Below are 23359 nucleotides of genomic sequence, written 5' to 3' on the forward strand. Positions count from 1 at the left end.
TCAGAATAACTTCTTTCACTTAGAAATGCATTCTTTTCAGAATAGCTTCTTTCACTTGGAAATATGCATTTAACATTCATATTTGTCTTTGCATGGTTTTATTGTTCATTCCTTTTTATAGCTGAGTAGTATTCCATTTTATGGATATGTCACAGTTTTGTTTTTGTTTTTTTTTTTTTTGTCTATCCACTCAGCTATTTTTTTAATCCACTCAGCTATTGAAGGGCAATTTGGTTGCATAAAGTTTCTGATTATTATGAATGAAGCTTTTATAAATATTCATGTGCAGGATTTTGTGTGGACATAAGTTCAATTAAGTAACTACCCATAAGTAGAATTGCTATTGCTGGTTTGTATGGTAAAACATGTTTAGCATTGTAAGAAATGGCTAAGCTTTCTTCCAACATGACTGAATCATTTTGTATTCCCACTGACAATTAATGAGATATCCTGTAGCTCTGGCCAGCACTTGATCAATTGGTTTGCCTGTTATTTGTGGGGGGAGGGGTTGGTCATTCTAAATACGTATGTGCTGGAATCTGTTTGTTGTTTGAATTTGCATTTCCTGAATGCCAAATGATTTTGAGCATCTTTTCATGTGCTTAATTGACACATCTGTAAGTTCTTTGGTGAAAAGTCTGTTTTGATTTTCTTTCTCATTTCAAAATTGTGTTGTTTTCTTACTGTTGAATTTTAAGATTTCTTTGTTTATTTTGGATACAAATCCTTTATCCAATATGTGCTTTTCAAGTAACTTCTCTCAGTCTAAGGCTTGCATTTTCATTCTCTTAACAGTGTCTTTTACACCACATAAGTTTTTAAGTTTAAGAGTCCAAATTATCAATTTTTTCTTTCATGGATCGTACTTTTGGTTTGTATCTCAAAACTCATACCAAACTCAAGGTGACAAATTTCTCCTATTTTTTTGCCTAAAAATGTTAAAGTTCCACATTTTACATTTAGGTATATGATGCAACTGGAGTTAGTCTGTGTGTAAAGTGTAGGGTCTATGTTTAGGTTCAAGTTTTTCATATGGATGTGTACATTTTCTGCACCATTTCTTGAAAAGAATCATCTTGTCTCCATTGAATTGCCTTTGTGCCTTTGTTGAAACCCAGTTGGCTAAATCTGTGCGGACTGATTTCTGGGATCGCCCTATTTCATTTGAGCTCTGGGTCTGTTCCTTCACCAATACCATGCTTCTCAACAACTGTAGACTTATTGTTAGTCCTGGAATTGGGCAGTGTGAACCTTCCAGCTTTGCTGCTCTTCTTATTCTTCATTGTGTTGGTTATTCTACATCTTTCTTATACATTTTAGCTTTACTTTATCAATAGTTACAAAATACTGTGCTGTGATTTTGATTGACTTGTCATTGAACCTACAGGTCAGATTGGGAAGTATTGACATCTTAACAATAACAGGATTTCTATTCCACGAATATAGAATGTCTCTCCATTTATTTAGGTCTTCTTTGACCTATTTCATCAGTGTTTTGCAATTTTCTCCATGTAACTCCTAGACATATTTTGTCAGATTTATACTTAAGTATATATATATATTTTGGTTCCATTGTAAATGACATTAATCTATATTGTTACATTTCAAAACCCAATTGTTCATTGCTGGTATATAGGAAAGTAATTGACTTTTTTTTTTGTATGATGTATGGCGGGCATCACATTTCATTCTTTTTCCTTGTGAGTATCTACTTAATGCAGCACCATTTACTGAATTTTTGCTTGTTTGGTTTTTCATTTGTTTGCTTGTTTGTTTGGAGAGTGCATGGGCTGGGAATCAAACCCGGGTTTCCTGCATGGCAGGCTAGAATTCTACTACCCTTGTACCCCAGCAATGACTTTTGTATATTGGCTTGTATCTCGTGATTTTGTTATACTCATTAGTTTCAGAAGCTTTTTGGTAAGTCTTTTGAGGTTTTCTATGTAGATGATCATGTCATATACAAATAATGACAGTTTTATTTCTTCCTTTCCAATCTGTATAACTTTTAATTTCTTTTTGTTGTCTTATTTTACTAGCCAGGGCTTCCAATATGATATGGAACAGAAGTGCTGACAGAGGTTACCTTTGCTTCATTTCTGATTTCAGAGGAAAATTTTCCAGCCATTCACCATTAAGATGTTATTACTTATGTTTTTTTTTTGTAGATATTTTTATAGCAAGTTGAAGATGTTCTATTCCTATTGCATTGAGGGTTTTTATCATAAATGAGTGTAGAGTTTTGTCAAATGCTTTTGTGTCAATTGATATGACGCATGCTTTTTCTGATTTAGCCTGTTGATATGGTGGATTACATTGATTTTTAAATGTTGAACAAAGATTGCAAAAAATTCCATTTAGTTATGGTACAAAATTATTTTTATATGTTGTTGAATTTGATTTACTTAAAATTCATTGAGGATTTTTGTGACTCTGTTTGTGACAGAAATCAATCTGTAGTTTTCCTTTATTGTAATGACTTTATTGAATTATGGTATTTGGCTCCATAAAATTGGCTGGGAAGTGTTCCCTCTGCCTCCATTTTTTTACAGGAACTTGTGGAAAACTGATATTATTTCTTTCTTAAATCTGTGGTAGAAGACACCAATGAAACCACAGGGGCTGGGTGTTTTCTTTTAGGGAAGATTTTAAATTGTGGATCAATATTCATAGTACCGTTTTCTCCTTGTGTGAGTTTTGTTAGTTTGTATCTTTTAACTAATTGGTTCATTTTGTCTCAGTTACCAAATTTGTGGACAAAAAGTTGTTCATGGTATTTCCTTATTATCTTTCAAATATCCATGGGATCGGTAGTGATAATCCCTCTTTCATTTATGGTTTATGCCTTCCTTTTTCTTGATTAGCATGGCTAAAGGTTGATAATTTTTATTGATAATGTAAGAGAACTAGCTTTTAGTTTTGTTGACTTTTCTCTATTGTTTTCTTCTTTTCAGTTTCATTGGTTTCTATTGTAATGTTTATTATTATTTTTTTCTTCTCCTTGCTTTGTGATTAAATTGATCATCTTCCTTTGATTTCCTAAGGTGGAAGCTAATATGATCTATTTTAGATATCTTTCTTTTTTAATATATGCATTGAATGTTACAAATTTCTATTTAGGCATTGCTTCTGTTACATCCAAAAAACTCTGAAAAGATTTTAAATTTTATTTTCATTTAGTTCAATATATTTTTAATTTTCTTTTTAGATTTTGACTCAAAGACGATTCAGAAGTGTTGTTTAATTTACAGATACTAGTTTACAGATATCCCTTGTTTAATTTATAGATATTCATTTAATTTGCAGATGCTCTTTGTTTCTAATATTGATATTTAGTCCAATTCCATTGTGGTTCAAGAACGCACTTTGTATGGTTTCTACTATTTTAGATTTATTAAGGTACGGTTTATGGCACAGAATGTGGATTACATTAGTGAATGTTCCATGTGAACTTGAGAAGAATGTTTGTTTTTCTGCATCAGTTGGAGTATTCTATAAAAATTGATTAGAGTTGATTAACAGTGGTGTTTAGGTCATCCATATCCTGGAATGATTTTCTGCCTCTCTGACCTATTAGTTACTCAGGAGTGTTGGCGTTTTCCAGTATAATAGTAGTTTTTTATCCATTTCTTCTCTCAGTTCTATCAGGTTTTGCCTCATGTAGGTTGAAGCCCTCCTGTGAGGTACATAGTTGCAAGTATTGTTATATCTTCTTGGAGAATTGACCTCTATATCATTATGTAATGTCTCTCCTTATCTCTGATAATTTTCTGTGCCCTAAGTCTGGTTTATGTGACATTAATATAGCTACTCTAGCTTTCTTTTGATCAGTATTAGCCTGGTATATTTTTGTCCAACTCTTTAGTTTTAACCTATCTAAGTCTTTATAATTAAAGTAGGTTTCTTGCAAATGATATATAATTGGGTCTTGCTTTTCTAATCCACTCTGATAGCCTCTGTCTTTTATTTGTATGTTTAGACCATTTATATTTAAAAGTGACTCTTGTTATAGATGGGTTAGTATCTATCACATTTCAACTGTTTTCTATCCATTGTATTTGTTCTTTATTTCTTTTCCCTGCCTTTTCCATATTATCTGATTTTGAGTATTCTATATTATTTCATTTTGTTTCTTTTATGAACATAACCATTACTTAGTTTTAAGCTTTTTAGTACTTTCCCTAAATTTTATAATATACGTTTTAAATTAATCTACCTTCAGATACTACTCTGCTTCTTTAGTGTAGCGCAGGGAACTTATGAGAAAATATTCTCAATTCCTAACTATGTTTTTTGTGACACTGCTGTCATTCATTTCACTTATTCATATGCCATAATCATCCCATACTTTTTACTATTTTGCTTTAAACAAACATTTATCTCCTAGATTAATTAAGAATAAGAGAAATAGAAGCTTTGTCCAATTTCATTTATTCCTTCTCTGGCACTCTTCCTTTCTTTGTGCAAATTCAAGTTTCCTTTTATTTGATGGCAGCTTCCTTTTATTTGAAGAATTGTTTGAACGTTTCTTGCAGGGCAGGTGTGGTAGAAATAAATTTCTTCAAGTTTTGTTTATCTGAGAAAGTCCTTATTTCTCCTTCACTTACATTGCTAGATATAGATTTGTAGGTTGATGTTTTTTTTCTTTCAATACTTTAAATATTTCACTCCATTCTCTTCTTGCTTGCATGGTTTCTGATGAGATATCTGCTGTAATTATTATTCCTCTTTCTCTTATAATTAAGGTGTATTCCTCCCCACTTCTAGGTTCTTGAAGATTTTCTTTATCTTTGCCTTTGCAGACTGAATATGATGTGCGTTTTTGAGCATCTGTCCTACTTGGCGTTCTCCAAGGTTCCTGATTCACTAGTTTTGGAACGTTAACAGCCATTATTACTTCAAATATTTCATTTGATTGGTACCCTCTTTCATCTCCTTTTGGTATTCCAATTATATGCATTTTACATCTTTTGAAATTATTTCATAGTTCTTGGATGCTTTGTTCTTTTTTCCATTGCATTCTATTTTAGTATTTCAGTTTGCAAAATTCTATTAACCTATCTCAAAGCTCACTTATTCTTTCCTTCTGTGAGTGTTTTTTATTTCTAGCATTTCCTTTTGATTCTTAGATTTTTCCATCTCTCTGCTTATATTACCCATCTGTTCTTGCATGTTGTCTATTTTTCCCATCAAAGCCCTTAACATATTTATTATATAGCTATTTAAAATTCCTGCCTTGATACTCTCAACATTCGTGTCATATTGGAATCTGGTTCTGATTATTGCGTTGTCTCTTCTTTCCTTTAAGGGTGCCTTATAATTCTTTGCTGGTGGTGAAAACTGGTCATGTTGTATCTGGTAATAGTAACACAAGTAAAAAGACCTGTATTGTGAGGAATTATGTGAATCTGGCTCACAGTTGGGCTGTGTTTAATGTTGTCTGTATCTCTGGGTATCAGCATTTCAAATTTCTCTTGTTTTTGTCCCCTTTCTTAACTTGGGCTTCCCTAAGTATTCCTCCTCACAAGGGGTCAGTGTCTTGTATCTCTTTTAGCTGAAATTCACTTGTTGGAATATTTGATCCCTGTTGGTGTGGGGGTAAGGTGTGGGGGAGGGGCTCTGTCAACCCTTCTTGTTTTCTTTTGGATTTTAACAATGTTCCTCTTTTTCACCTTCTCTTTTCTTAAGGCCTCATCTGCTGTGTGTATGTGCACTTAGTTCCTTCCTGTTTAATCTTTATTTCTGAAATATATTCTTTTATTTCCATTTATTTCCTGAGTTCTCTTGACCAATTTCTGTTTTTATAATTCAGTTTTATATTGCTTTTCTCATGTCTTGAATCAAATTAAGTGATTTAGCTTCTCTTGAAATAGCAGGTTAAAATTTAAGTGAGTTTTGTTGGGCACATCTTTTTGGAGTGCTTTCATTGTCGGTAGGGATACGATTCTATCTCTTATTCTCTTTTTTCTTATGATACCTTAGCATGGGGTTTGTCACAAATACTTTTTGTTACTCATTTTATATGAAACTAACTTTCATGAACTTTTAGAAAACATTTTTTAACTCCTCAGAATGCTCTCTTTTGTTACTGTCATGTAGTGCTCAAAAACAAGAGGACTCGACTGCCTTTTCACTGCTACCTGGGCTTCTCTTTCCTTCTTTCCATAGGCTTTACCTGCATGAGTTCCGTTCCAGTCACACACTTCCTCCCAGGGCTCTGTCTCGGAAGGAAGCTTTGGCTGGTGAGTTTTGAAAGTTCGCAGGGTGTTGCCTTCTCCAGCTCCGCACACCTTCCTGTAGACGTTTGCATTCCCCTGTTGTCGGAGTGGTTGAGACGCCCCACACTCCCAGCTATTTTCTCAAACTGGTCCACTTCGCTTTCTAGTAAACCAACGTTTTGCTCTATGGAGGCCCTTTTGTTTCCAAATATGTCAGAATCTCAGTTGCTTCTTTCTGCTTCCTCTAACACTGAGCTGAGATCCTGCAAACCTCAGGGCTCTTGGTGTATTGTCCCTATTCAAGTGTATTTGGGAATTCATGGGGCTACCACCTCACCTATTTCTGTTGTAAATATGGTCCAGGAGGTTTTTGTTTTTCTATTTAATTGCTTAGACATGTGGGGCTTCTGAGAAATTCAGGAATATGGCACCACTTCCACCATCTTTCCAGAATCCCCCTCTCCTTCTCCTAATGCCCATTGCTAATCCAGAAAAGGTGAAGCATCGCCATTCCCTCCCTTCCCAGAATCAATCTACACCTTCCTCAAAAATCCTCAGATGCTCCTTCCTGTACTCTGAATTAATACCAAATTCCTTAGTGTCACATTATGGATGATGAATACCTGTTGGCTCACTCCTTTTACAGGCATGGTGCCCACTATATCCTTGCACAGACCCTTTACTCTAGAATCCAAATTATTCACTATTCTGTAAACTCACAGACTTTCACACCTCTGTGCCTTTTTCAGTGCTATTTTCTCTGCTGGGAGTACTACTCCTCACTTTCTCTCTTATGCTTCTCGGCTCAAAACACCACCTTTTCTGCAAACATTTCCTTGAACCACCTGGCCTAATGAGTTACTGATCTTGGTGCAATGCAGTTGAGTGAAAAATATAAACTGCTTCTGGGTTCAAATCTCAGCTCAGCCACTACATAGCCATGCAAACTTGGCTACAAAATGGGAATTATTTGCTGCCTCACTTATTAGTTATTTGGGGCTTCACTGAAAGAATCCATGTAAAGAACTTAGCAGTTTCCTGGCAAGTAATAAGAGCTGAGTAATTGGCAGCTCTGATTGATGTCTCATTCTCTCCCACTAAACCATAACTTAGAGGCTATAGACCTTCTCTTGCAAAGTAGCACCTTCCTCAAGGTCTAGCATGTTGCTTTGCCTTTATTAGACATTTAGCAGATATTTGTTGATGCTATTTTCAACCACTTGAAAGGAAAAGTTCATGGTAAGATTAGGGAGAAGGGAATTGGAGAAAGGAGGCAGGATCCACCTTACGGTGTAGGAGAGAGGAAAAAGCTTGGCCATTGGGCTAGTCCAGGTTCACATCCTGGTTTGGGATCTACAACTTGTATGACTTCAGTATGTGCCCAATAGAGTCTAGGCTCAAGAACTAGACTTCTTGGGTTTGAATAAAAACTGTAACAATGTTCAACTGTGAGACCCTGGGCAAGTTATTTTATTACCCCCAGTCTCAGTTCTCTCCTCTTTAAAATGGGGATAGTAACAGCACCTGCCTCCAGAGTTGTCATAAGACTGTATGTAAAGTAATTGGAACACACGGAAGTTTTTGCACTACAGGCGTGCCTTGCTTTACCGCTGTTTGCTATATTGCACTTAGCAGATATTGCACTTTTTTACAAATTGAAGGTTTGTGGCAACCCTGCATCAAGCAAGTCTATTGATGCCATTTTTTTCTAATGGCCTGTGCTCACTGTGTCTCTGTGTCACATTTCAATTAAGGTATGTGCAAATCTTTTTTTTTTTTAGACATAGTGCTATTGTACATTTAACAGACTACAGTATAGTGTAACTATTATACGAACTGGGAAACCAAACAATGTGTGCGGCTCACTTTATTATGATACTTGCTTTATTATAGTGGACTGGTCTGCAGTATCTCCCAGGTATGCCTGCATTACTACAGCGCCAGTTGTGTGGGCCCAGAAAGCTATGTGTACATGAACAACGCAGAGGGAATTAACAAACGAACAAGTAAAGTGTGGTCAACATTCTCGTACACACTTTCTGCATTCATGGAAACAATGTCAAATAACAGAGGGCCTATTTTGAGTTCTGATTTTGTTTTTGTTAAGATTTAGAAAAGGCTCTTGCCTTGGCAGACTAGTGAGATTATTATGCAGAGTTTTAGATAACCAGAATAGGCACTGACATTGTCAGACAATTTGGTATGAATCTAGATCCAATTATTTAAAATTCTGATCCCTTGCAAAGGTCAGCTGGCTGGCTCCCAGGGTGGGACCCTCAGCTCACAAAGACATTTAACCTGATAATCTAGTCCTCCGTATTTACCTTGAAGAAGGAAGCAGACTTTGGATTGCCGTGATGCAGAGAAGCACGATAAATGCACAGACCAAATTTGACTTGAATACTTCATCCCTCATTTGCGAATACTGTAAATAGAAAAAGAAGAGGAGAATTAATGACTTTGCAACAGAGTTGGCTCTTGGAAGGGTTAGTTTTAGCAGTGATTAGGGGGAAACAGAAAGAAAAAATGGGCAATTAAATATTCTAAAGTAATCAAGAGGACTCATACCTTAAGAACCCTTCACAGGGCATCATCTCTATCCCTCCACCAACAAGGGTCCAGGAGTAATGGAATTTCCTTCATTAGAAAGGACATGGGAGGAGGGATCTGCATGACGTGAGCACATCCAGCTCTCCTCCTCCCCCTGCACAAACCTCATTGTATCGGAACAGAAGAGCACACGCCCACATGCGCAGCAAATCAAATTCGCAGTGACTTTCTTCATGAGTAAACCGAAGTCATTCAGGAACCTGCTCTGTTTCTTGTTAGGTTTGGAGACACTGAGAAATGTTCTACCAAGGAGTCTTTCTGCCTTCCTTTTATAAAAAAACTTTTGAGGAATAAATTTACAAAATCTTAAGACCAGAGAGCAGTGCGAGAGAGCTCCAGCTGGTGCAGCCTTTTCATTTCACAGCCGAGAAACCAAGAGTGACAGACCACTAGGCGTGCTGCTCTTCTGTGTCTGCCCGAGGCTGCCCTGGGGACTCCTGCTAACTTTATTTTCATTATCCAGAGTACTCTGTAATTTCATTGTCCAGTCTTAAAAACTTCTGGAAGGTCAGTATTGCACATGTACTTGCCTTAGTGCTGCCTAGTTTTCTGAACCAACTTGGAGTCATGAAATTGAGATTAATCCAGTTCTTTCAGTAGGAGGAAAAGGTTTTTAAATCAGAAAAAGACTTGAGAGTTAGCTTAAAACTCCTCATTTTACCTCTGAAGTCAGAGAGGCCTAGTAATTTGCTTGCAACCACACAGCATGCAAATCATATTTTTGGAAATAGAGAACTAAGCCTGGCTTCAGGAGAACACTAACTGCAGCATGTTTGGAATTTTGCAAGCCCTGATTTGAATCACGCAGGGTCACTTTTATAAAGAAAGCTGAAAAACAGAAATCTCACAACGTCTTAGACTGTACGTCCACCATAGTAAGAGAAGGACAACAAGATGAGGTCAGTCAGATAAATGAATTAGTCCAACCGGTTGTTGGTGAGGTAGTCACAAACAAGAGTTAATGCAAGTTTTATATATTTTTTGCCAATTTCTTGGTGTAGCTTGGGTCTTAGACTGGCCTACCTGCTCATTGTCATTGTTAGGATTTGGGGAACTGCCTACTGTGGGGGATCCCCAGGAGCAAAGCACAGTCTTGCTCAGAGACTGCACATGCACTGCTTCTGCAGGGCAGTGATTCTTCCACTCTCTGGTATCAAAACCTCTGTCTGCTTGCTCACTCCCTGCTTGGTACCTGGAGGTGAACCAGGAACAGGCTCCAGAAGATTCACTGCAAATCATCCTCACTGCTGATAAAACCACAGAAAATCCATATTACTAATAGTTACTAATGGTGCTGTCTAAAAACAGGGCACTGTCATAAATATCCACACATACTGGCTTGAAAATAAATGAGTTACCACCCCTCCTGCCCCCAGAAGACATTTCAATGAATGATAAGTGTCTGAATACCTTCTAACCATCCCAAGATCTAATTATTCATTGTTGACTGCCTGATTCTTTGTTGCTTAGCTTGGTTATATAGGTTTGATTGCTGAGTTTTAAAAAGCAATACTAATTTTTAGTGTACTTAATCCTTCTCTCCTTCCTCCACTCCTTCTCTTCATCATCATCATCATCATCACAGCCATCACAGTATCTTGGAGTTAAAAGGGACTCTCTAATTTAGGAATCTTTCCCACAACATCTCTGACATCTATTCAAACGTGTACTGATGGTCGTCGGGTGACAGCCCCTGCTTTGTCCGAGGAAGTGGATTTCTTTTATCTGAGCAGGGGCAGGGGCTCCTGAGATTTGAAACACTCTCAATTTGAATACTCTCAGTGCCTGTGATCTCACTACTTTGCAAAGCATTCTTTTCCATTGTTGGCCATTTCTCGCTATAAAAAGGTGACTCCTGTTCTGAATGTTTCTTACTGACGAAGTTTAAAATAACACATACTAAGTATCATTTTCCAGATTTGATATTTTTGGTTTTTTCCCAATGGCAAGCTGGATGGAGACAAAGTAGAAGACTCTGAGAAATTTGCCTCCAGATTGTGCACATGGTCAGTGTCTGACTGTAGGGAAAGCCTATTTCTTTGAACGTCACTTTTCTTATCTGTTAAGTAGGGAAACTGATAACATTCATAGGTTTTGCAATACTAAAACATTATATTCTCTTCATGTTCAACCCCCTGCATCTAGCACAATGCCAGTCACATAAAGTAAGAACCTTATAATATTTATGAAGTTGATGTCAATCAATCATATATAAATAACTGGGTTTCACCATGGGGTACCTTGTTACTTTGAAAATTTAAGGATGCTGTAATTTGAAAAGAAAATTCGTAATTATCTCCAGCTGAGAGGATTCTGAGGTTAAATGGTGATTTATTTCACTTCCTCTTATGAAGGTCTGCGTGCTCTGGTTTACAGATACTACGTTATACGTATGCTCCCTCCTACCATGGTTAGAGACTTCTTGTCTCACTTTCCCTGTTCTCACTTGGCCCACTTCGCCTTTCATTTCTTAGTGATGAGCATGGACTGCTCCAAAGCTACTACCTGGATTTCACTTCCAGCTCTTAACACTTACTAGCTATATAACCGTAGACAAATTCTCCAAGCTTTCTATGCCTTGGTTTCTTTGTCTTGAAAATGAGGATAATACTATTTATTTTATAGAGCTTGTGGGGAGGATGAAGTGCGTTCACACATGGAAAGTGCTTAGAGAAATGCCTCAAACGTGATAATCCCCTTATGTGTTTCCTACTATTGATTAATCACTCATTCACTCACTCAGTTATATCTATTACTGTTGCACTTGTCACTTCTGTGTAACATGCCTTTTCAACCACAGTGTAGCCCTCTAGAACAGGGTCTTTCCTTCCTCTACTGAATTGTACTCAGTGCTCAGTGGGGACCTAGAACGTGTTGCTAATTGACTGGTCAACCATGTTAGGAAGGTTTCTTCCTAACAATAGTGACTAATTGTGTCACTAATAGTGACTGCACTATTTGTTGCTACCTTGCTATTTTCAGAGTAAGACAATCTTATTTAGAAGGTGCATGGTAGTGTTTCTTATTATATTTCAATGATCTGGTTTATGTATTAAAAATTTGAGTCTATGTAAATATTGTTTGGAATAAAACTGAAATATGATCTGGATGAAGGATGGACCTTCAAAATATCCTATGAATTCATAAAGTGACATTACTACATGTCATGATTGATAAATGGATCCTCAGCACAATGCAAGCAAAATAAAAAGCCCTTGCCTATGTCCAAATTAGTGAACGGATCACAGCAAAGAAAACATAGTGAATTATATCGAAATGCAACAGAAGAAGAGTGACCACAATTTTTGAATGATTGAAAAGTTGTTTCAAAAGTAAAAGTGTCCTATGTGATTTGCACAAGATAGGACTTGAGCCCCCTTCAAAGGAAATAGGGCAGGAGGAACTGGGTTCCATTTTGTTCAGTGAGAAAGATGGACCCCAGCTTTATCTGGGTATATTGGCCCTGCATTCTCTTGAAAGCCATCTAAGGAAAGAAATGAAATCAGTACCATGAGGATAATTCCATTGAGCTATCACAAGGAAACTGGGAAACCCAAATCTGATCATATGAAGGAAAAGCCCACTCCAGATTATTTGTCCATAGAAGGATGAACAGGGGAGCTAGTTTACAGAACTGATGGACAGAGCCTCCAACCTTCTGTGTTCTGTACCTAAGACAGTTCTGGAAAATCTTCCTGGATGTGGGTAGGAAAGCCATCCTGTTCCCTATGATTCTGCGTTTTGACTGTGAGCTAAAGGGTACCAAGTAAATTCTTACATCCCTGTAAAGAATGTTTCTAACTAAAGCAATTCTGCAACATACAACCATACTCTGTATTTTCATCCAAGTGTATATATGATATTACTAAATATAAGTGGAGTGGGATACATTTGTCACCTTGGTCCAATGCTTATTAATGTCAAATTCAACTCAGTAATAACCTTTGAGTAGTAAGCCATTAACTCTTCCTACCTGGATGTTTCCAGAGATGGGGGTATCGACCCTTCACTTGGGAGCCCTTTTCATCTTTAGATAAATTTAGTTCGAAAAAGGATAATATTCTAGTACAACATCTTTCATTATCATAAATTAATTTGTTTGTTAAATTAATGAAAGATCTCAGCCTAAAAAAATCTGCTCATTTTGGAATAGTGAATGAAATAATTTAACCTCTACTATATTTTCAAACTTGTGCATTTTGTAGTGTGGCAATGTTCTAAAGCATACATAAATTAGACCATTGGATAAAAGGCATAATCTCAAAAAAGCATGAGATAAATTTTCAATAATTTATTTTTTATTTTGAAACAGACTATATGATCTATTTAGTCTGTTTGTATGATCTGTATAATCCAATCCAATGAGTGCCAGGTGAGTCTAAGGACACTTAATGCCATACTTCTTCCTAAGTAACCTTACTTTGAACAAAGTGGACTTCCTAATGTATAGTAGACTCGCAAAGAAACATGCTAATATGTATCTAAAATGGTCATCCATACAGAAGACCCTTAGAAGTGATACATTTTCCAGTGCTATACTCTTCCTCAGAGGGGGTTAGACTACATATGAGAATTCCAAGAAGAACTTTACAACCATTCTTCCAACTCACGCTCCCCAAAATAACTTCCTTCTCCATTTTTAGGAGGAGGGTCTGTTCCTTTTTTCACTGGCCCAGTCGCCCAAGCCATGTTGAAGTCATTGGGTTGGTAATTTTCCTGTGGACCGTGTCTCGAAGCCTCTGGATGTAGATGACAGTGCTGTCCATACATGAAGCATCAGGAGTGCTTCCATGACTTTGGGGTGAAAATGAGCATGATCCAATCATCCTATCCAACACTGTTATAAGTGAAATTGGTACTTTTGGCTCTGAAAATGCTACCTTTTGGGGATTGGAGTTGATGAAGTGATTTGATCAAAAGACACAAATGAAATGGCCCTTGATAGCATTTGACTACCTAAAAGGTGATAGAAATAGGAGTAGTTTTATAATATAATGCCAAGAATAAAAGGAGTTTCACAAGGCTACCATTTGAATAAAGGAATAGATTTCTTCCCTATGTTTCTGAAATCTGTCCTTCATATGTAAAGGAGAGGGCCTAAACACTTATTCTATTTTGGACCTTACCAGAGTGGTAAAAACTCAAGAGTAACCTGATCCTAAAAAGGAACAATTCCTTTAATAACTTATTTTTAAAATAAGAATGAAAATTATCAGGAAGTGTCTGATTCAAAAAACAAAATAGAACATCTGAGACCATTTGATTCATGCTCTGTATTCCTGCCTCTATGCATCTAAGTGAGAAACAGAGTGGTTCAGTGAATTCTGAATATTGTTATGAAAAAAGTATATTTTTTTCTATTACCCAATTTTAAAGTTCAACATCCTATCAAAAAGTTCATTCATTAGCTAACCCTGCATTGTTTTGCCAAATTTCCTCCTTTGTTATCTTATTCTAATCATTATCACTTCAATAGGAATTGACAGGAATAAGAAAGAAACATTTCAAAGTTTGTGGTACATTTTTCCTGAAATCTTTGAAGTCTCTATTTAACTTTGAGTTTCTTTATAAAGTACAGAGAAAACTGAAAGAAATTCTGAACATAGTTAAGAACCAACAGTACTCAGTCACAGGTTTATCTAAATGTTCCCTTGTGTGGCAAATCTTTGCTTTTATGTAGCTACAGACAGGGAAAAAAAGGAACATTAAATGAATGTTTTGAAAACACTTTGCACAGAACTTGGTTCATAGCAAGTACCATTTATGGTAGTTTTTCTCCTTATTATATTAGAAGAAAAGGCAATAATCTGACAGCTGATTTGTGCATGAAAAATGTAACCTCCCTTTCCTTTTCATCGGAGTAAATATCGGGATTTGCCTATCTCTGCAACATGTAGCCAATCAAATTGACAGGATTTGCCACCAAACTATCTTGACTGATAGAACCAACCAAGCTTCTTCTTGGATACCCAGCTCAGTGGTGTCTCCAGGATTCATTTCCATTCCTACTGCTCCAAGAGAGAAGGTGTTTTATGGGTTTATTTATTCACTAGTTATTTTTACATGTGCATGGACAGCTAGGATGATGGAGCTGCCCCCATTTTAGTCTCCTTTTTTTTTTTTTTATCAAGGTTCTAAGTTCTGCCAGGAATTTGTGTTGGAGAATGTGTGTATGTGTGTGTGTGTGTGGGGGGGGGGGCGTGAATAGATAGTGAAATACATTTTTATGGTATTAGTTATTTTTGTTGTTGTTGCTGTTCCTCCAAAGTATTTGTACCATGCGTATCTGTGTACCCCTCCTGGGCACCCTGCTGCACCCACGCTCATCACATTTCACACTGAATGGAAAGCAAGTGCTTAGGAAAGAATTGTGTAAGGTGTGGTAGAAATAGCCTGAGCTTTGGAGACAGACTCACTTAGATCTTAATTCCAGCTCTGCTGCCTTCTATATATGTGGATCTTGGTAAAGTTGCTCAAACTCTGTAAGCCTCCCTCGTTGGATAAATAGTAAAAGCCCCTACATGAAAGAACTGTAACAACAATTAAATTAGATGAACTAGCAAATACAACTAGATTAGAGCTTGATATAGTAATACGTGTTCAAGAAATATTAGTTCTCTTGGGACACAGGTGCCTTGGTTGCAATTAATTGCAGACTTGGAGGCGTGAACAAATGCATCTGCACAATATTCCTTGGGAGATGACTATTATCATGCCCATTTTTCAGATGCGAAATTCAGTGCCATGCTGAGTGTTAAGTCCCAAGGGAGTGGAGAAAGTGCTCTGAGCAGAGCTAAATGAATTTCCCAGGAAGCACAAGAAGCCTGGACAGCAGAGCAGTTCTTTCAGGGGCATGAAAAGCCCCATGTGTGAATGTTACCAAATCCTTGGCTTATCTTGTTTTCATAGAAAGAAAACCACAGCCCTTGGGGACGATCAAAGGTCAGAAGACCTTACAGAGGGAGCTGATCCTTAGGGAACTTGGAACAGTCAAATAGTTTGGAGAAAAGATCAGTGAATGCAGCTTATGCCCCTAAACACTCTCTAGGGATCCAGGTGGCCGGGGCTTGTGCTCCAGTGGCCTGTGGGCATGGATGGAAAGGCTTCCCCTTCTGAGCTCCAGGCGTCCGTCTTGTGAGATTTCTGAAGATGGGGACTCTGGTCTCCTGGGACACAGGACACAAGAAAACTGCTGGTTTCCACCATTTTTTATGAAGTAGCTTTAGAAGAGCTCTGGTGGAATTGTGATATTTATTCAAAGTAACGATTTAGCCTCACTCCAGGCTCTGCATGGGATGACTCAGAAAGACAAGGGAAAAGAAAGACTACCCCATTTATCCTAACATTTATTATGTGAATATGTGTTACTGAGTTTTCACAGCCAGCGTAAGGGCAGGCATTCTGGCCATCATTATCTCAGTGAGATCAGACACTTCCTCCTGGTCACCCAACCGCCATGGCCGGAATTGGGTTCAAGTCATCTTGACCTAGTAATCAAGTCTTTGCTCTTCCCTCTGTCTTTTAACAAGGAACAAATACTTGTGAAATAAATGATGTGTTTGCATGTGCATGGGGTGAAATTTGAGTGACATAGAGTTAGGAGCCTGTCAGCATCTAGCAAGGATCAATAAATTAGGCAACTGTCCTTTTGTGATCTCTTGTTTCCAAAGTAAGAAATGAAGAAAGGTGTTTTTTTCCCACCTCAGAGCCTGAGCTCCTCGGGCCCCTATGAGCCTCACAGAGACTCTAAGGCCATAGTGCCCTCTACTGTAAGGCCAAAGTGGACCAGACTGGGGACCTGGCCACCTGGCTGATGCAATCTGATGTCTGGAGGTTGGTGGCAGGTGAGCAGCCCAATCTTCTTGAGAAACCAAGAAAGGGGGTTGAAAACTCAGGATGAGAGAATGCTAGGATCAAAACATGGAACCCCTACAAAATGAGAATCTTGGGGGGAAGGGCGATGGGTAGGAACCTGCAAGGTCCCAGGTGATGCTTCAGTTTGGAAGCCTTTAGCCTAGGACAAAGACATTTTTATTGCATAAATGTTTCACAATTACAAAAGGAGGTCTTTTCTCAAAGAAAGGTGTTTCAGAATTAAACAGAGAGATATCAGCATTAAAAGAAGGAAGGAATTGCCTATGAGTTCTCCATTGAGAGAGTCTGATGTTTAACACTCACCCCACCCAAATGCCAGCCTTGAAAGCATAAATACCCAATGAACTTTGAAGTACATATTAAATATATACTTCATCTCTATTGTAGAAGATCAAGTTACCTTGTTCTGAGGTGGCAACACTGGTTTTGGAACCACTAGGATTAATAAACTGGTGTTCAAACAGGTAATATGTTACCAGATTATCGTAAGGCACTGAATGTTTTGGATTGGCTTCTCTGTCCTGAACGTATCCATAAGTGATTGTATTTAATCACCTTCCCCACCCTAAGCTTCATTTGTAGCTTTTTTTCCTACAAGAGAAATGAGGACCAGATTCTGCGAAATACCCTCCTGCAAGTGATCTGGGCAGTAGACAAAGTTCCAAGACAAATGTCCCCACAAAGGCTTAAATTCCTCACTTCAGTTCCTCACCATAAGATAAAGGTGACTGCCACAAAAGAGGACGTACGTTAAGACGAAGGAGGGCACCAATGCAGGAGAAATACAGAAGGCCAAAACATGCATGGAAACACTTTCAATCTCAGTAAGAGTTTAAACAACGAAAAGAAAAATGACAGGATTATTTGATAATTTGTTTCTTATCAAATCAGCAACATTTTTAAAGTCAGTAACCATACTTGCAGTGTATAGACAATTTCCGAAGGCATATCAAGTATTTAAAAATGTGCATTCTTCTAAAATTCTTTTAGGATTTTATCTCAGGGAAATAATTGAACACGGATGGATGATCCAGTTATGATCCTGGCTATTATATAATATAATATAAACTATTATACATAGTTTGTATAATTTATAATAGTGAAAAAAGAGGGCAAACACCCAAATTTGGAGTATTGGTTAAATACATAATGGTTAGAGCTGCAATGGACTATATACAGTTACTAAAATTATTTTGTAAATGACTATTTAATAGTATGGAAAAAGCTTCAAGTTTTATCGTTAAGCAAAGAATGCTTAATCTGTTACAAAGTTCAGTGTTCAAAATGGTGCCATTTTAATAAAAAATTGCCTAGATGAGTATATAGATGCACACTAATGAAAGATTGCCATGACAGTTGCTAAAATGTTAACAGTGGTTATCCTGCGTTGAAGGTTGATTGAAACTTTTGCCAGTGAAAATGAACTCATGTTTACAAGAAGAGGAAAACAAAAATTCCAGTATCATCAACAGTATTCAGCAGAGACATATTTTCTACATATCTTTACCATATTTCTAAATTTGACTTGCCCTTGAGATTTAGAAGTTTCCTTAGGAAATCTTTAAGTAAAGAAGGCCAGAGGATTCATCTGGGAAACTTCTGGAAAGGAACTTTGAGGAATGGATTAGACAGCCCATCCCCCACTCTCTGCCTATGGTTCTGCTCAGAATAGGTTCATGGGATTCCTGGGAGGTGAAGAGACTAAGAACTACCAGTTCCAGCGAGGCTAAGGCCCAAGGCTTGGGTCACATTATTTGTCATCCACACTGGGTGATTTTTGAGAGTAAAAGGGGGTGTTACGCATAGTTCCCCTAGGGACCTGGGCATAAACCACGACTCTCCCAGGCAAACCAGGACATCATAGCTGTAGGGATTCACCGCCCCATAGCAACTGCTGGAAGAGATCAGGAGATAGTCCAGTCCTTTCCCAGCGAGGGCATTGGGGACCAGCAATGGGAAAACTTGGCGAAGCGCCGTGATTTGTGGGCACACTTTCCTGAAGCTAAACTCAAAAGCTTCTTGGGGTGGTGGTGGGGGCTGGCCCACCCTGAAATCCAGGGAGCAAGCAGAACTTCAGTCTTTTCTCATGAAACGTCACTGAAAAGGGTCAGATCCAAACTGGCCCATGTCCTCTGGTTTTTAGAATTCTCAAATGCTATCCCGAGGCCAGCTGCAGGTGGCAAGACAGTCTCTTCAACGTCCTCCTTCACCTGAGTGGTTTTTTCACTCAACAAGTATTTATGCACACCATGAGGTGTATGAAAGCCTGCTTTAGATAACGCAGTTGGAGATAAGCCAATTTTTTATGTGAATGTGATCAGGGATTGATTGAATGATGTGTCTACATATTTCAAAGGAGCTTTTATGCTCCCTAATTCACTAATAAAGCATGAGAGGTGAAAGGTTTTCCTATTTGTATATCTTCTTGTAGTTTAAACAGAATAAAACCTTCTCTTCCCTACACATATTCCACGGACAAATTCATTACAGAGAAGAAGCACGAGAACAGGTTTTAGAGTCATAAATACTGTAAGTATTTTAACAATTCTCAGATGCACCCTTATTTGCATTTTAGTATCTCTGAAATTAGAATGTCTCTTACTGTCAATGGAGCCTTAAAACCACTGGCCTCAGGATTCAACTTGGCTTCTCCCAGCTTGGTTTGCAATTACTTCTGCGGGGCAGCAGAGGGCAATGCCAACCTGACATGACTTTAAATCAAATTCTCTGCCATCCAAAGTCAGACTACATTCCTAGTGTGGGCTCAGATGGCTATCCTCTGCAGAGACTGGGGTCTAAATTCTCAGGGAGCTTTCCCCCTCCTTCTAGCATGCAAGTTTCCTCACTATCCTGCCAGCTCTTGGGGCGGGGGTGGAGAGAGTGTTTTCTCTTTCTTAGTGCTGTACAGAGATGGAGCATCTCACAGCTGATGGCCCAGCAGAGTCAATGGAATGTAGTAGCTGGTTCTGAGCGGCTTCTACTTAGCCTCATGGAGCATCGGTTTTCTGAAAGGGGATGGAGCACTTCTGCAAGGGGGCGATTCGCTGACACCCAGGGACTCCAGGCACATATGAGATGCCCGCAGGTGCCATTCTCTGACTCTGGAGTCCTGAGGATTTTGCACAGACTCCAGGACCCTTTTCTTACTCAGCATCTCCCCCGAACTCTGCCGTATGCTTCTCACTCCATTTAAAGTTCAAAGTGGAGAAGATGAAGATAGCATAGGATTGTCCTCTTTATTCAGGAGCCTGGGATAGCAACGAGCCCAGGGAACACTCTGACATGCTGTGGGGTCCTGGGGGGCTCCCAGTGCAGCCCTCTGCTTACTGTTTGACCTTGAGTAGCCTATGTCATCAGTTCTCTGCTTCTCTTATTTGGCACCATAAGATGAGGATAATAATAGAACCTACTTCAAACTGTTGCATTTAGGTCATTTGTGTGAACAGCTGAGAACAGTGCCTGGTACAAAGCGAATACCCAAGGGATGTTACTTATTATTACATTTTCCCTTCTGCAGTCACACGGCACCTAGAGCAAGAGGCCATGAGGAGGTCTCTATGATAGGAGGGGAATGAACATTTTCTCATGTGCCTCACTGCCTCACCACCGGGGAAACCAAGCAGTGTAGACAGCAGTCTAGACAGTGTGAGGCTGCACTGTCACTGGGCAGAGCCCACCTGTCCACTCATGTGCTGCCTTCTGTCTCTCCAGGAAGCAGCTCCCCAGTCACAGAAATCAGGCACAGACATGCTGTCCCTCCCCTGGGTCCATTTCTGCCCCATCACCAGTATTTGCAGATGAGATGCAGACACTGTCAGGTAAAACATGCCAGAAATTAACGATAGTCTGCAGGTTTTAGGTCATTAGGAAAGCAAGTAAATCTTCAGCAAGAGTGAATAAAAGGCTTTTGTATAGCTCTGGACACAGGCTAATTGAGAAGATTCTTTGTAAGACCATCCTGCTCCTTGCAGATCCTTCAAGGTGGTAACTAGGAAAGAAAACGCATTTAATTTGGACTTATGCCCTTAATTATATTACCGGTGAGAAAAGGCCACCTGCTATTTTGTGGGTTGAGCAAGGCAAAATGTTTCTTTTTCTTTTGCTAGATGTAGAGACACAATACATTTCAAATTGAGAACTAAAGGTGAAGGTATTAAATTTGGAGTTTGCAATCTTCGGGTAGTTAGCAAAAACTCACTAGGAATGGTGAGTTCCCCAAACCAAGGAAAGCAGTCTATTCCAGGCAGCTGAACAAAACAATAAAGAGTTGCTCACTGGAAGCTTTATAGAGTGTTGGATCCAACTCCTGAAATTTGCCTGCAAATTCCCTGCTGTTCTTGCCCAAAGTTCCTGCAGGTACTGCACAACTCCTGTGCCCAGGCATGGAAGGTGTGTTAGCTTGTGTCCAGGCAAAGAAGCAGCTCAGTGAAGCAGGGACTAGCACATCATCTCCCCAATCCCCTTTGCAGATGGGGGGAGGGGGGCAGGCATGGGAGAAAGTCATCAGGATCACAATGGCTGCCATTTTTGAACACTCAACCCAATCAAGACATTGCCCAGGACACTTTTATAATATCCTACGAGGGAAGCATGCTCATTTTCCTCATCCTGCAGCAAGGAAATCCTGCTCAGGGAGGCTACCTCACTTTCCCAAGGTCACAGAGCAAAGACGTGGCAGAACCGGGATTCAAACTCAGCTTTGCATCCACAACAAATCTATTTACTTCATGAATCAGGGAAACTCTGACTTAGCAGACAGCTGGGAAAGTGGAGAATAGGTGTCTACAATCTAAGGCATACTTATGTCAAGTCATTGGTTACGTTATGTTACCAGGGTTGCAATGGATGGGAATTCACCTGAGAGCAAAGGAAAATGTGTACTAATATCACTTGGTTTAGCACTCTTGCATGATGTCCAACTTCTTTGAGGCTCACTGAGTTTAAGGTCTCTTTGTTCTTTTAATCACCTTTTCCTGAAAGAGCCAAGTGGAGGCTTCCTTTATCAACCACCAACCCCTCTCATGGCCTTTAGTCGACTCTCGATATTGATAAGGGTTAGGGTTAGGGTTAAGCCAAACCAAACAAACAGCAAACAAACAATCACACACACAAACAAACCAAAACCACAGCCCCTGGGCACTCTCCAGTCCCATGAACATTTACAACGATTTACTCCAGGAAAAAAAAAACAAAGCCGTGATGAAGACTCAGCTCTACCTTGTGCTCCAGGCTGGAGTCTTTAAACATCAGTGAGAATGGCTTGATATGCTCTCTTCTCAATTTATCGCCACTCCGCAAGTCGATGGTATGTTCTATTCTCTTGTTAATTTCCTCAGGCCCAGACTGGACATGCAAAGCTTGTGCAAGATGGTTTGGAAGCAGATTTATTGAATTTCTTGTTAGGGCAGCCAGAGTCTAGGGGGAAAGCACATGCAAACACAATAAACCTGCTAGTCCCCTTCGGATTAAAAAGAAATGCAATGTTTTTTAGATTAAGTTGCATTGCGAACATTAATAGCATTCCATGCAGTTGTATTCAGTGAAACCTACAGAAGTTTGTAAGTTAGCATTTGTTTCAGCAAAACACAACCTGGCAAAATATTACATCAGGAGGGACACATCCCTTTCCTCTATGTAGGTGCACTGAATTTCTTTGGGTATTTGGTATTTCAGGTAGGCTTAGGAATGTTAATCAAGACCTTTTCTCTAACCAGGCACACCCCTGGTATATGAGAAAAGGAACTGATATAAATAAGTGAAAGTAAAATATATTTGAACATATCTGAAAAGCCCAAAGAAATGACCATCTCCAATCAGGTGGGTTCCACACCTTCGTGTGGTCTTTCACTTACTGGTGTGGAGAGACATGGGGACCCAAGACTTGCATTTTTTTAAGTTTTTGTTTTTAGCATTTCTCATGGACAGAATGGCCCAAAGTGCCAGGATATGCTCCCTGAGCTTGATAAGCTTTGCTAAATTTATATATTACATAAATATGCTTTTTCCCTCATAAGCCATTATATATCCATATTTTCATATAGATATATGTGCATAATTTCCTTTAGGCAAAAAAATGCAAGCAGTTACAGCCTTTTCCCGCTTTGCAGGGATCCACAACCCGAGGTGGGAAAAGGAACAGCCACCGTGGTTGGGAAGTAAGTGGTGAGGGAAATGTGGATGCAGGAGCAGCACCGGGTGGGCCCAGGAGGCCTCTTTCTCCTGATGACCCAGCAGCCAGTGGCAGCATCCACAGCGCTCATCACAGCTCCAATTCAAGACAACTTTCTTGGCAAACAAGGAGGGGCTGGAGCTGAAGGGATACAGGGACTCAGCAGCCCATCCTCCTCCAGAGATTTCCTCCTGTGGAGAAGGAGGATGTGGGGCATCTGCACAGCAGGCAATGGAAGAGCATGCACTTGGTGCATTTGCTTTTCTCTTCCAGCCTCTCAGCTGGGCCATGGTGAAGACCAAGGCTGGACTGGGACAAGATGATGGGGTCATCGAATGGCAGCATGTGACAGCTGACAAGAGACCTGGGGGCCTCCTGCCTGGGACCTTCCATAAATCCAAGGACCTCTGAGAGACCTGCTCAAGAGCTGTCAGCTACTTTCCAGCCAAGTGAAGTCTCTGACTCCAGAGCCCCAGCTGGAGTCAGG

The 23359-nt window shown here is 39.1% G+C and overlaps 1 protein-coding gene across 4 annotated transcripts in view; it reads right to left on the minus strand.

Annotated features, from left to right (window-relative positions):
* Positions 1–23359, minus strand: part of ADCY8 (adenylate cyclase 8) — a 241915-nt gene that overhangs the window by 78044 nt on the left and 140512 nt on the right. For 3 of the 4 annotated variants that reach the window (XM_077167672.1, XM_077167674.1, XM_077167673.1), the window contains exons 8-9: positions 21921–22118; positions 8543–8643 (exon numbers count right to left, since the gene is read on the minus strand). In XM_077167672.1, the coding sequence (XP_077023787.1) occupies positions 8543–8643; positions 21921–22118 (299 nt within the window). The remainder of the gene's footprint in view (positions 1–8542; positions 8644–21920; positions 22119–23359) is intronic. The other variant, XM_077167676.1, reaches the window with a different exon arrangement.

Source organism: Tamandua tetradactyla, chromosome 6, assembly GCF_023851605.1.
Source record: "Tamandua tetradactyla isolate mTamTet1 chromosome 6, mTamTet1.pri, whole genome shotgun sequence".
In the NCBI taxonomy this organism is placed as follows: domain Eukaryota; kingdom Metazoa; phylum Chordata; class Mammalia; order Pilosa; family Myrmecophagidae; genus Tamandua; species Tamandua tetradactyla.